At 47.0% G+C, this 14548-nt stretch overlaps 1 protein-coding gene across 1 annotated transcript; it reads right to left on the reverse strand.

Moving 5' to 3' along the window:
* Window positions 1–1895: 1895 nt before the first annotated feature.
* Window positions 1896–4042, reverse strand: LOC127340586 (ricin B-like lectin EULS3). The gene is made up of 4 exons (XM_051366322.2): window positions 3347–4042; window positions 2936–3058; window positions 2559–2793; window positions 1896–2187 (listed from the first exon to the last, which is right to left on the reverse strand). Coding segments are annotated over exons 1-4 (999 nt in total). The 5' UTR covers window positions 3986–4042; the 3' UTR covers window positions 1896–2185.
* Window positions 4043–14548: the final 10506 nt, after the last annotated feature.

Genomic DNA, 14548 nt, shown 5'->3' on the forward strand with positions numbered 1-14548 from the left:
GAAATTCAAACATATTGAAGCATAGTTCGGGTGCTACGATCGGTAGATACATTGCATTTGAGGTGGTCGTCGGCGACCACCTCCAAAACTAACTAATTTAGCCGGCGGCGAGCTACTATACGTGCTGCGGCAGTCTACACCGACGACGGCCTACTCGGAGTCGAGGTCGACGACCTCCTACTTCACGCGGCGGACGGCCGCCACCTTCTGCGCGGCCTCGTACTCCCGCACGGCACGGACGGCTTTCGCTTCCTCGCGGCGGAAGCGCGTGCGCGCCTCGACGGCGGAGATGACGGACATCTGCTGCACCGCCGTCGCCTCCTCCTCGTCGTTGAGGACGAACTCCCCGGACTGCAGTTGGAGGGTGCGCACCGGCACCTCCTCCTCCTCCTCCTCATCCTCCTCGTCGCTGCTGTCGGAGGCGGGCCGCCAAAGCGCACGGACGGACGCGGCCGAGGACGACCCCTCCCCGCTATTTGCATAGCACGCGAGCTTCCCCGGCGGCGTCACACCCAGTTGGTCCAGCGTCGCGCGCTCCGCTTCCGAGCGCCCTCGCTGCGGTTCCATTTGCGCCGCTCGGCCTCCGACTGGAAGACGGGGGGGGGGGGGGCAGAAAGTTGCTCCCGCCAATCCACCTGCGTCCCCTGCCTCCGCTGTTCGCCCCGACCATGCGATCGTGGTGGTGGTGGAAAGAGAGGAGAAGCGGCAGCGGTGGCTCCGCGATTGCTCACCGGAAGTCCAACTGGGGCGGGGGCGGCGGAGGGAGTAGGGTTTTGGAACGCAACTCCCCTCGGCGGCCTGTATATATACGGGTCGACGGTCCAGTTTTCGGGCCCCCGAACTTCCGATACAGGCTGGCCCACCGATTCGGGTGCTGTTCTGCGCCACTTTCGGCCCGAACCCGTAAATCCACCGGAATAATTCGGTTCTGGCGGGATTTACGGGCTCTGTTAGAGATGCTCTAAGCAGGGATCGCCTGAGCAACATCTTTGATTAGGATTTCTCTAGCCGCCATGGACACAAGTTGCTCCTTCCACCCTATAATTCTCGTCCAAATCTTCCCTTATATATGCAAAGCACTTGGTTCTGGACTGACCAATATAGCTTTGTAGACCCAAATACTTTCCCTCTGTAACCTCGGAACCAATTCCCAAAGCTTGCAATAACAGATTCTTAGCATTGCTCTTAGCATTTGCACTGAACATAACTGGGGGCTTCTCGCTATTTATCATCTGTCTAGAGCATTCCTCATACATTTGTAAAATACTAAAATCATTTTTATTTCCTCAACTCTCTAGACATTCGCCTCAACGAGCAAAAGGGAATCGTCCGCAATCAGGAGATGATTGACTCTATGAGCTGTAGGTGCAAGTTAAATAAATTAAAAGGCTATGTACATCACTTATGCAGAGGCCGACGCTATTCTCCCATTTCGAAGAAAAAGGGTGCAAGTTGAATACCCTTGATCAAACCATCTTCTTCTGCCTTATTAATCATAGAAGAGAAACCTTCAGCACAAAGCAAAAAAAAGATAAGGATATATTTTCCTTCTCCTTGGCAATCAGTTCTAATGTTGCAATCCATGGAATAATATCACATCAGCATACTAATTCGTTGAGCGCGAGGCATCTTAATTTTCACTCTACTTATTCAGCGATGGCAACAGGCAACCACCCCGGCCGACACTCTATAGTGGACAGGGCACCAACAACTATCGAAAAAATGGAATACAATAAAGCAGCTGGATGGAATCATATCGGCATGATCCCAAATCTTCACTCTCGAAAATGATAACCTACCTATCTAGCAGCTGACATCTAGAACTTTTTAATAGAAGAGGGGAATTCTTCATCCAAAACAAGATCAAAGTGCCCAGACCACAAAAGATATTATGATAAAAAAAATACATATATCTCCATTACAATAATTTGATGGGAAAACCCATTCCTGTTACAACCCACAAACATGTCAAAGGCATGCATCTACAAGCAACTGGTTTGTTTGTTCAGACGTTCATCACACACAACTGGTGCAGCAATCCACCATTACAAATTGATCATAATAGAACTGCTAAAAGAAAAAGGCACACCGCTCACATCGCATGAGCACCATCCTTTATTCCAGAAACATTGAGCTTTATTACAGAGACGGCACTGCTCGAACCAACAATGTTTGCCAGCATTGATCCTGTCGAAGTTACAAGACATGAATCAGATTGCCAAATTGTTACCCGCAAAAAAAATTTGCCAAATTGTTTTTCGTAGTCCTGAAAATTTGAACAGCAGCGGTACTCAAACTGCTAGTGGCGTGGTTTCAAAGATGAAATGAGGAATTATTCAATCACTTTTATGCACTTTTGAACTGATATCTCTATATTCATGATTATAAAATAACCAAACAGTCAAATTATCAGTGAAGTTGCACAGTTGTAGGCCACGGTTCAGATGATTTGGACAAGAAACTTAACTGAAGAAAGGTTGAGATGATTTGGACATTAAACGGAACTAAAGCAAGAGACAACAAATACTCTGCAAAGCAGAGGAGACTGTGGGACTTACACCACTCGACGATCTTCCAGCGCTGGTTGTCGCCCTCGGTCCACTCCCAGAGTATGAGTGTGGTGCCCTCGCGCACGCCGCCATTGTCCTGGTTGGGGTCGCCGTTGAGCGCGTCGAAGTTGAGGTAGATGTTGTTGACCATCCTGATGCAGCGGTACCCATTCCCGACGTCCCTGCTCTCGGTCCAGAGGACGGACTCATCCAGGGAGTTTGCATTGTAGCGGGTCAGAAGAACCTAGCAAAATACATTGAATTAGTCAAGTGTAATGTAAGATGTGTTAGGGACACTTTGATGAGACAGCAGGGAGTGCAGCGTAGTAGATAATTAAAATTGGGATGGATGGAAGTGAAGAGTGCATAAAAGAATGAATGATTACAGGGTGGCTCTGTCCTAGGGAGTGCTTGAGAGCCTCTCGTGTTGCCTTGTTGACGAGGGCGAAGGCCGGGTATCCTTCCTCGTCCTTGACCCTGGTGCTGTACTTCATGTCCTTGATCCAGTGCTGCACATCCATTAGGAACACACAGTGAGAATGAGATGATTGAAAAAAATCCAATTTTTAATGAAGGAACATTTTGTTGCTGCTGCGGTTCCCCACAAAGATCCCTAAAAAATACTAGTGTAAGACATGGACAACAGACATGCGCCAAATCTGCAGATCCCCAAATGAAATTAGCCATTTGAGATCAGGCCATGGAAGCGTAGCTGTAATAACAAGCAAGCCCCTAATACTAACAGAGAAGAGAAAGAAGATGGCTACGGATCGACGACTGGATCGGATGTGTGTTACCTGGGCGTGGTCGTCCTGGTCCGTGCGGAGGAAGCACACCTTGTCGCCCCGTGTGCCGAGGCTGAATCCGTCCTCCCCGGCCTTGCACAGGATCCGGTACGTCTTCTCCGCCGTGGTGACCGCCGCCCCGCCGCCGCCGGCCCCTTGGTGCGGGCGGGTCTCGTTGCCGTATCCGCCGTAGTGGGGCCTCTCGTCGTGTCCCGATTCGTGGGACACGTGGACGACGTTGCCGTGCGCGGGCGCGCCGTAGCCGCCGCCTCCGCCTCCCCCGTACGCCGCTGGGGCCGGGGCGTGGCGGCCGTAGCCGTCGTCGCGGCCGCCGCCGTAAGCTGCTGGGGAAGGGGCTCCGTAGCCGCCGCCTCCCCCGTAGGCCGGAGCCGGCTCGTGGCGACCGTAGCCGTCGTCGCGACCGCCGCCGTAGGCCGGGGCGGGGGCGTGGCGGCCGTAGTCGTCGTCGCGACCGTAGGCGGGGGCAGGGGCGCCGTATGCCGGGGCTGGGGCGTGGCGTCCGTACTCGTCGTCGTCGCGGCCGTAGGCGGGGGCAGGTGCTCCGTATCCGTGCGCGGGGGCGCGGCGGTCGTCGGAATCGTCGTCGTCGCGGCGACCGTGGCCGTGGCCGTGGCGGTGGGGGAACTCCATGATTGGTCGGTCGATCGGTGGGGAAATGGAAATTGATCGGGGGTGCGGATCTGGCCGAAGAAGGCCGAGCGAGCACTATATATGTCGACGACGGAGTGGCAGGCATACGTGGCGCCACGCCCAGCACTGGACTACTACTACTACTACTACTACTTCAGTTTCGCAACCGATCGCTGTCGACCGGTGGACGCGTCGGATCGGCCGTGCCCACGTGGACACCACGACGCACGCGGACCTGCTTAAATGGCACTATCTCTTCACTTGTGTCTGCCGGTGAGCGAGCGGTGGCAGCATGGTGCACCGTGCACGTCGCAGATCACATCACATCATATCAGATCGTATCAACCTACCTGTATATACACAATTATTGCTTTGTTTTGAAAACAAAATAGTTTGACGTGGGCACTTGCTGCAGCTCATCTTCGATTTCTTGTTTTATTGATTTTTTATTTTAAAACGTGGCGGAAATTTTCCCTCTTTTTCTTCTTCTTTTCGACGATGTACCTCACAGACCTAACAATATAAAGTTGGCACGCAAACAAGCAACATGATACAAACGGCTGTACCACTGCAAACTGTCGTCGCCGCAACTAGCAAAGAGCACACGCCCGTCCTTCATCGTGGAACGCCAGAGAAGGGGAGCACCAGCAGTTGGCCAGTTCTTTGACGGTGAAGAAACTTCTAGCTATGAGGTGCTAACTTTCTAGACTTGTAATTGTTTGGTTGGGCTTTTACACCATCTTTCTACACTTACACTAGTACCCAACCCAACCAAACGAGTTCGAACTGTAGTGTTGTGCTTGCACATCCGGCCGTGGTTTTTTTTACGCTACTACAATACTAGTTCATAGTCGAAACACGCAGCACGTTCTTGACGTGCTTTCCTTGCCTTTTAGGCTTTAGACAAATCCCGGACCCACACGCCCTAGCACTTATGAAGAAATTATAGGGTATGGCACCGCATACATCACAATGCCTCAATATTGGAAACCGAGTCGACTACCTCATTTCTCCTCCACCACTGAATAGGGAGAGGAGCTCCGACGCCATCCTAACCCTAGCTTCTACACTACCCTCCTCCTCCCACCCCTCTGTCGTCCCCGCGACACCTCCACAGTCTCGGCAATTCGTCGTCCCCTCGCAGGTAGGCCAGGGAGTGGACGCCAAAGTTTGTATCCCCGCTACCCTAACCCTAGCTTCTACATCGAGCTTCGACGTTGACGAGGGTGCTCCCCGACAATGCCCACCATGAGGGGCTTAGGATTGACGGAATCTTGCAAGTTATCACGTGACATCGGATACCAAACGAACAGAAGGCGAGATTTACCCAGGTTCCGGGCCCTCGATGAGGTAAAACCCTTACTCCTGCTTGTATGATCTTGATTTATCGATGAAAAAGATTACAATGGGTCAGCCGATAAACTGCGTTGTGGTGAACTCACCAGAGGGCAAGGTTTTTAGGGTTTGATGTATATCGGATTGCGTAGGATGATTTCGATGTCCTCCGGCAGGCCCTCTCCTGGCCTTTATATAGGAGACTAGATCCCGAGAGTCCTGCTCGGATTTGACTAGGTTACAATGAGATGTAATATATTCTTCCATTATTCGATGTTCCTTGCCTTGTCCATCAAGAACCTATCTTCTTCTCCCTTTCCTTATTGTAGCAGATGTATTGGCCCATCTTGGGCCGCGGTGATTTTCATGAGTCCCGTGTTGGGCCAAAGGAGGTAGGCCAATGCTGGGTACCCAAAGGGTAATGCCCACATCAGTAGCCCTCGAGTTACTGGCCGAAGCGAAGCTTCGGGCATGGACTAAAAGTTGTCTTCATCCGAATGTCTTGATCAGTCAAGAAACATTGAATCTTGTGCTTGATGTAGACTTGAAATCGTCTGCTATCGGGTGCGTGAATAGCACTCTCGATGGAAGTAATCCCCGAGTCTAAGAACGGATGCTTGCAACCGTGCGTAGACTCAAGTTGTACTACTCGAAGATCTTGTTGTCGATGCTTTTAAACCTTCTTCTTCATCCGATGTTTTTGAATGTATCGGGTCCTTGCAGACTTCAAGAGAAGCCGATTAGTTGATTATACGTAAGGGATGAAAGTAACGAGCCCAGTTTTTCTCGGACAACCGAGACTGGTTGAATACCGAAGAAAAACAGTGTTACCCTACACAGGTTTAAGTCCCCGAGCTCCAACCTGGGTTGCTAGAACCTTCGGGTCTGTTCCTTATTAAATTCTTTGTCGTCAGCCATATCCTTATAGTTTTATCGGGTGCACGAACAGCGCTCCCGATGGGAGTAGCCCCCAAGCCTATGGATGACTGCGAAGTAGTCATGCGTAGGCTAAGAGTTGCCGAGTTGAATATGTTTCTTCGAGTCTCGATAACATTCGGGTGCTACGATATAGAGGAAGCCGATGAACTTGAAGATGTCATCTGCGATGTGGCAACTGCTGCGGCGAAATTGATGGGACATGACCTAGTGGGACCCCCTTTTGCCTACGTAGTCAGTTTTGAATTGACCGGACCTTGCGCTTTAACCAAATCATTTCCTCGATCCTCGTGCATAATGGAGATAATGGGCCGCCGGTTTGCCTCTTCTTGCAACACATGTATAGCCGGATCTGCGTCCATTTTCAGTGATGCGCATCTGACATCCCAAATCCGAAGTAATTTCCCTTTATATAAAGAGGATCCAAGGTTTAATTTCGTTTCACTTGTGCCTCCTTGTTCATATTGTTCTTTGCTTCCTGCCCTCCATTGTTGCTGCGCCCGAGCTTCCCAAACTCGAAGGGAGAAACTCAAACACTGACGTGGGCATTACCCTTCGGGTAATCAATGTTGCTCTACCCTATACGGTCCAGCTGGAGGCCCATGAAGGTACTCGATGGCGAGATGGGCCACTAGGACGGTGCAGCGGAAGGTTCCTTGAAGTACAAGACACGGAAGGAGCCGAACAAGGAAAGTCAGGAAATAGATCTGCTGTAAACCTAGTCGTACTCGATCAGACCTCTCGAGACCTGGCCTCCTATATAAAGGCCAGGAGAGGGGCTATCGAGAGACACAACCAATCTTAGCGATCTTAGCCAACAGAAGCCTAGACCTAGGTTACCCTAGCACTTAGCTATCTCGACGAGATCTCAGCCGAACTATTCGGCACCCCATTGTAACCCATTGTCATCATAATCAAGAACAGACATGCAGGACATAAGGGTTTTACCTCATCGAGGGCCCCGAACCTGGGTAAATCGCTCTCGCCGCTTGTCTGTGAACCGATGTCTCGTGTCAGCTTGCAGGATTCCATCAACCCTAAGCCCCTATCAGACGGCATTGCCGAGGAGCACCCTCGACAATTGGCGCCATCTGTGGGAACTGTAGGGATTCGTTGCATAGAAAACAAAAAATTTCCTACCGCGAGAACGCAATCCAAGCCAAGATGCAATCTAGAAGACGGGAGCAACGAGGAGATGATCGAGACTCACCCTTGAAGATTTCCAAAGCCTACAAGATGAGGCTCTTGTTGCTGCGGTAGACGATCACTTGCCGCTTACAAAAGCGCGTAGAAGATCTTGATCACGGTGCCACGATCGGGCAGCACCTCCGTACTCGGTCACACGTTCGGTGTTAATGAAGACGACGTCCTTCTCCCCGTTCCAGCGGGCAGCAGAAGTAGTAGCTCCTCCTTGAATCCGGCAGCACGACGGCGTGGTGGCGGTGGCGATGGAGAACTCCGGCGGAGCTTCGCTAAGCGTTGCGGGAGAGGTGGAGGAGAGGGGGTGGCTAGGGTTTGGGAGAGGGGGGCGCCGACCACTATAGGGTGCGGCCACCTTGTGGTCTTGGGGTGGCCGGCCCCCTCCCCTATGCCCCTCATTATATAGGTGGAACCCCAAGTGTTGGACTACAAGTCTTCGAATAAGACCCGAACCCAAAACCTTCCATGTAGTAGGGAAACCTACCCAAGGTGGGACTCCCACCCAAGTGGGATTCCCACCCTTCCATGTGGGGGGGTGGCCGGCCCCTATGGTGGAGTCCACTTGGGACTCCACCCCTCTTAGGGTTGGCCGGCCATGGTGGTGGAGTCCCTCCGGGACTCCGCCTTCCAAAGTGATTTCTTCCGGACTTTTCTAGAACCTTCTAGAACCTTCCATAAATGCACCGGATCATTTCCAAACTTGGAATATGACTTCCTATATATGAATCTTATTCTCCGGACCATTCCGGAACTCCTCGTGATGTCCGGGATCCCATCCGAGACATCGAACAATACTTCGAACTCCATTCCATATTCAAGTTCTACTATTACAACATCAAACCTTAAGTGTGTCACCCTACGGTTCGCGAACTATGTAGACATGGTTGAGATCTCTCTCCGACCAATAACCAATAGCGGGATCTGGAGATCCATAATGGCTCCCACATATTCAACGATGACTTAGTGATCGAATGAACCATTCACATACGATACCAATTCCCTTTGTCACGCGATATTTTACTTGTCCGAGGTTTGATCATCGGTATCACTCTATACCTTGTTCAACCTCGTTTCCTGACAAGTACTCTTTACTCGTACCGTGGTATGTGGTCTCTTATGAACTTATTCATATGCTTGCAAGACATTAGACGACATTCCACCGAGAGGGCCCAGAGTATATCTATCCGTCATCGGGATGGACAAATCCCACTGTTGATCCATATGCCTCAACTCATACTTTCCGGATACTTAATCCCACCTTTATAACCACCCATTTACGCAGTGGCGTTTGATGTAATCAAAGTACATTTCCAATATAAGTGATTTACATGATCTCATGGTCATAAGGACTAGGTAACTATGTATCGAAAGCTTATAGCAAATAACTTAATGACGTGATCTTATGCTACGCTTAATTGGGTGTGTCCATTACATCATTCATATAATGATATAACCTTGTTATTAATAACATCCAATGTTCATGATTATGAAACTAATCATCTATTAATCAACAAGCTAGTTAAGAGGCTTCACTAGGGACTCGTTGTTGTTTACATAACACACATGTATCAATGTTTCGGTTAATACAATTATAGCATGGTATATAAACATTTATCATAAACATAAAGATATATAATAACCACTTTTATTATTGCCTCTTGGGCATATCTCCAACAGTCTCCCACTTGCACTAGAGTCAATAATCTAGATTACATTGTAAGGTACCTAACACCCATGGCATTCTGGTGTTGGTCATGCTTTGCCCTAGGGAGAGCTTTAGTCAACGGATCTGCTACATTCAGATCAGTGTGTACTTTGTAAATCTTTACTTCTCCATCTTCGATGTACTCTCGAATCGAATGATAACGCAGCTTTATATGCTTCAGCCTCTTGTGTGACCTTGGTTCTTGTGCATTGGCGATGGCATCCATGTTGTCACAGTAGATGACTAGTGGGTCCAATGCACTAGGAACCACACCGAGCTCTACAATGAAACTCTTCATCCATACCGCTTCTGATGAAGCCTCTGAAGCCGCTATGTACTCCGATTCTGTTGAGGATTTCGCCACCGTGCACTGCTTCGAGCTTGCCCAGCTTACTGCAGCACCATTCAATATAAACACGTACCCAGACTGTGACTTATAGTCATCAGGATCAGTGTTCCAACTTGCATCGGTGTAACTTGTTACAACGAGCTCTTGGTCACCTCCATAACAAAGAAACATATCCTTAGTTCTTTTCAAGTACTTCAGGATATTCTTGACCGCTGTCTAGTGTTCCATTCCTCGATCACTTTGATATCTGCTAGTCAAACTAACAGCATGTGCTATATCCGGTCTTGTACATAGCATGACATACATGACAGAGCCTACTGCCGAGGCATAGGGGATCTGATTCATCCTTTCTCTTTCTTCTGCCGTAGCCGGACCTTGAGTCTTACTCAAGACCTTGCCTGGTAACATAGGTAAGAATCCTTTCTTACTTTCGTCCATTCTAAACTTCTTTAGAATCTTGTCCAGGTATGTACTCTGTGATAGCCCTATTAGACGTCTTGATCTATCTCTATAAATCTTGATGCCTAATATATACGATGCTTCACCAAGGTCTTTCATTGAAAAACTATTATTCAAATAACCTTTTACACTGCTTAATAGTTCTATATCATTCCCAATCAATAATATGTCATCTACATATAATATCAGGAACGCTACAGAGCTCCCACTCACTTTCTTGTAAATACAGGCCTCTCCATGACACTGTATAAACCCGAAGTCTTTGATCACCTTATCAAAGTGTTGGTTCCAACTTCTCGATGCTTGCTTCAGTTCATAAATTGAACGCTGAAGTTTGCATACTTTGTCAGCATTTTTAGGATCGACAAAACCTTTGGGTTGTACCATATACAACTCTTCCTCAATGTCTCCATTAAGGAACGCCGTTTTGACATCCATCTGCCAAATCTCATAATCGAAAAATGCAGCTATTGCTAACAAAATCCTCACAGATTTTAGCTTCGCTACAGGTGAGAAAGTCTCATCGTAGTCAACACCTTGAATTTGTCGGAAACCCTTTGCGACAAGTCGAGCTTTATAGACAGTAATATTACCATCAGCATCTGTTTTTCTCTTGAAGATCCATTTATTCTCGACAGCCTTTCGGCTATCAGGTAAGTCTACCAAAGTCCATACTTTGTTATCATACATGGATCCCATTTCGGATTTCATGGCTTCTTGCCATTTGTTGGAATCTGGGCTCATCATCGCTTCTTCATACGTCGCAGGGTCTTCATCATTGTTGTCCACAATCATGACATTTAGACAAGGATCATACCAATCAGGAGTGGCACGTTCCCTTGTCGATCTGCGAGGTTCAGTAGCTGTCTTGTTTGAACTTTCATGATCATCATCATTAGCTTCCTCTGTTGACGGTGTAGGCGGCACAGGAACTTCTTCCGGTACTGCGCTACTCTGATCAACGAGCAAAGATTCTTCAATCTCATCGAGTTCTACTTTTCTTCCAGTCACTTCTTTAGTGAGAAATTCTTTCTCAAGAAAGGTTCCGTTCTTAGCAACAAAGATCTTGCCTTCGGATCTGTGATAGAAAGTGTACCCTATAGTTTCCTTAGGGTATCCTATGAAGACGCATTTCTCCGCTTTGGGTTCTAGCTTGTCCGGTTGTAACTTTTTTACATAGGCTTCGCAACCCCAAACTTTTAGGAACGACAGCTTAGGTTTCTTATTAAACCATAATTCATACGGTGTCGTTTCAACAGATTTTGATGGTGCTCTATTTAAAGTGAATGCGGCTGTCTCTAATGCATAACTCCAAAATGATAACGGCAAATCAGAAAGAGACATCATAGAATGAACCATATCTAAGAGAGTTCGATTACGACGTTCGGACACACCGTTTCATTGTGGTGTTCCCGGCGGTGTCAATTGTGAAAGTATTCCGCATTTCTTTAAATGCATGCCAAACTCATAACTCAGATATTCACCTTCGCGATCAGATCGTAGAAATTTAATCTTCTTGTTACGTTGATTTTCTACTTCACTTTGGAATTCCTTAAACTTCTCGAAAGTTTCGGATTTATGTTTCATTAAATAGATATACCCATATCTACTCAAATCATCTGTGAAGGTTAGAACATAACGATAACCACCGCGCGAGGCTACACTCATTGGTCCGCACACATCGGTATGTATGATTTCCAATAAGTCTGTAGCTCGCTCCATAATACCAGAGAATGGAGTCTTAGTCATTTTTCCCATTAGACATGCTTCGCATCTATCAAGTGACTCAAAGTCAAGTGATTCAAGTAATCCATCGGTATGGAGTTTCTTCATGCGTTTCACTCCAATATGACCAAGGCAGCGATTGCCACATATAAGTAGAATTATCATTCAATTTAATTCGCTTAGCATCAATGTTATGAATATGTGTATCACTACTATCGATATCTAATAGAAATAAACCATTCTTTTCTGGTGCTCGACCATAAAAGATATTATTCATAAAAATAGAACAACTATTATTCTCAGACTTGAATGAATAACCGTCTTGCATTAAACAAGATCCAGATATAATGTTCATGCTCAACGCTGGTACAAAATACCAATTATTGAGGTTTAAAACTAACCCCGAAGGTAGATGTAGAGGAAGTGTGCCGACAGCGATCACGTCGACTTTGGATCCATTTCCAACGCGCATCGTCACTTCATCCTTCAATAGTCTTCGTTTATTCTTTAGTTCCTGTTTCGAGTTACAAATATGAGCAACCGAACCAGTATCAAATACCCAGGTACTAGTACGAGAACCAGTGAGATAAACATCTATAACATGTATATCTGATGACCCACAAGTATAGGGGGTGTATCGTAGTATCTTCGATAAGTAAGAATGTCGATCCCAACGAGGAGCAGAAGGTGTTGACAAGCAGTTTCGATGAAGGATTCACTGTAAATGCTCACAGACAAGTATTCAGGGGGTTTTGATGTAACGGATGAATAAAGTACGAGTAAGTAAAGTGCGAGAGTAATAATTGCAGCGAGTGGCCCAATCCTTTTTAGCACAAAGGACAAGCCGGTTTGTTTACTTATAATGACCAAACGTTCTTGAGGACACACGGGAATTTAGTCTAGTGCTTTCGCTACATGCAGCTGATTAATCTTCATTGTTTTGATAAGTGTTGTGTGGGTGAACCTATGCTAATGTACCGCCCTTCCTAGGACTAATACATACTTGTGATTATACCCCTTGCAAGCATCCGCAACTACAAGAAAGTAATTAAGATAAATCTAACCACAACCTTAAACTCTGAGATCCTGCTATCCCTCCTGCATCGATATACCAACGGGGGCTCAGGTTTCTGTCACTCCGGCAACCCCGCAATTGGCAAACGAGTACAAGATGTATTCCCCTAGGCCCATAAATGGTGAAGTGTCGTGTAGTCGACGTTCACACGACACCACTAGAAGGATAACACCACGACTTAAATATCATAACATTGAATATTACTCAACCATAATTCACTACTAACATTTAGACTTCACCCATGTCCTCAAGAACTAAACGAACTACTCACGAGACATCATATGGAACATGATCAGAGGTGATATGATGATGAATAACAATCTGAACATAAACCTTGGTTCAATGGTTTCACTCAATAGCATCAATAACAAGTAGAAATCAACACCGGGAGAGTTTCCCCTATCAAACAATCAAGATCCAACCCGAACTGTTACAGCGGTGACGAGGTGCAGCGGTGGAGATGGCGGTGATGATGATGGAGATGATGACGATGGTGATGGAGATGATGTCCAGCTCGATGACGGTGACGATGGCGTCGATTTCCCCCTCCGGGAGGGAATTTCCCCGACGGATTCCTGCCCGCCGGAGAGCTCTTTTCTCTCTGGTGTTCTCCGCCCCGCAGAGGCGGCTGTGACTCTTCGCGACTATCCTCTGGGGCTTAGGTTTTCGGGACGAAGGCGTACGCGAAGAAAAGGAGGCGAGAGGGGGCTTAGGCCCCCTCCTCACAGGGCGGCGCGGCCAGGCCTTGGGCCGCGCCGGCCTATGGGGTGGGCCCACCTCGGGTCCCCTCGGCTCCCCCTTCTGGCTCCCTTCGTCTTCTGGAAAAATAGGATTTTTCATATAATTTCTGTCAACTGTTGATCTTCCGAAATATTGCATTCTGACGGCGCTTTTTCCAGCAGAATCCTGACTCCGGTGCGCGATCCTCCAATAATCATGAAACATGCAAAATAGATGAAATAACATAAGTATTATCTCCAAATATGAAATATATCAATGAATAACAGCAAATTATGATATAAAATAGTGATGCAAAATGGACGTATCAACTCCCCCCAAGCTTAGACTTCGCTTGTCCCCAAGCGAAACTGAACTCGGTAAACAAGACCACATGTTTATGGAGTGAAGAGTCTATAAATAAAATACGGACAAGAAGCATCATATTAATTCACACAAGACATACTAGTGAACAACTTCCTCATATAATTCAACTTGAAACAAGTAAAAGGAAATCACAAATAAAGGTGCATAGGAAATCATAATTGGTGATGGCAAACTTCGTTCTTGGTCAAAGAACAGTTAACAGATTATACTTATCTATCGAGCGGAGCTCTTATATTAAAGCTTATATAGCACAACTTGCATACTCAATCATAATAATCTCCTCATAATCATTGATAATCTTCAAAGCTATGTTCATCAGATAAAAATTGTACTAAACAAGGAAGAATAAAAGGCATGATTAAATATATCATAATATAGATGGTTGGATCCAACAACTCAAATGCTCGCTTAAGATGGAGGGAAATAGGTTTTACTGACTCAACGTAAAGTAAAAGATAGGCCCTTCGCAGAGGGAAGCAGGGATTAAATCATGTGCTAGAGCTTTTTCAGTTTTGAAATCATATAAAGAGAATAAAAGTAATATTTTGAGAAGTGTTTGTTGTTGTCAACGACTGGTAGAGGGTACTCTAACCCCCTTGCCAGACAAACTCTCGAAGAGCAGCTCCCATTAAGACATTTTCATTTTTGGTTGACACTCCTTCCAACCTTTGCTTT

Source organism: Lolium perenne, chromosome 3 (assembly GCF_019359855.2).
Source record: "Lolium perenne isolate Kyuss_39 chromosome 3, Kyuss_2.0, whole genome shotgun sequence".
Taxonomy (NCBI): domain Eukaryota; kingdom Viridiplantae; phylum Streptophyta; class Magnoliopsida; order Poales; family Poaceae; genus Lolium; species Lolium perenne.

Excerpts from the sequence above, each read along its gene's own strand:
- LOC127340586 (XM_051366322.2), bottom strand. The coding sequence starts at position 3,985 with ATGGAGTTCCCCCACCGCCACGGCCACGGCCACGGTCGCCGCGACGAC. Across the intron at positions 3,059-3,346 it reads ACCAGGACGACCACGCCCAG|CACTGGATCAAGGACATGAA; the intron begins GTAACACACATC and ends ATGGATGTGCAG. Across the intron at positions 2,794-2,935 it reads CCCTAGGACAGAGCCACCCT|GTTCTTCTGACCCGCTACAA; the intron begins GTAATCATTCAT and ends GTATTTTGCTAG.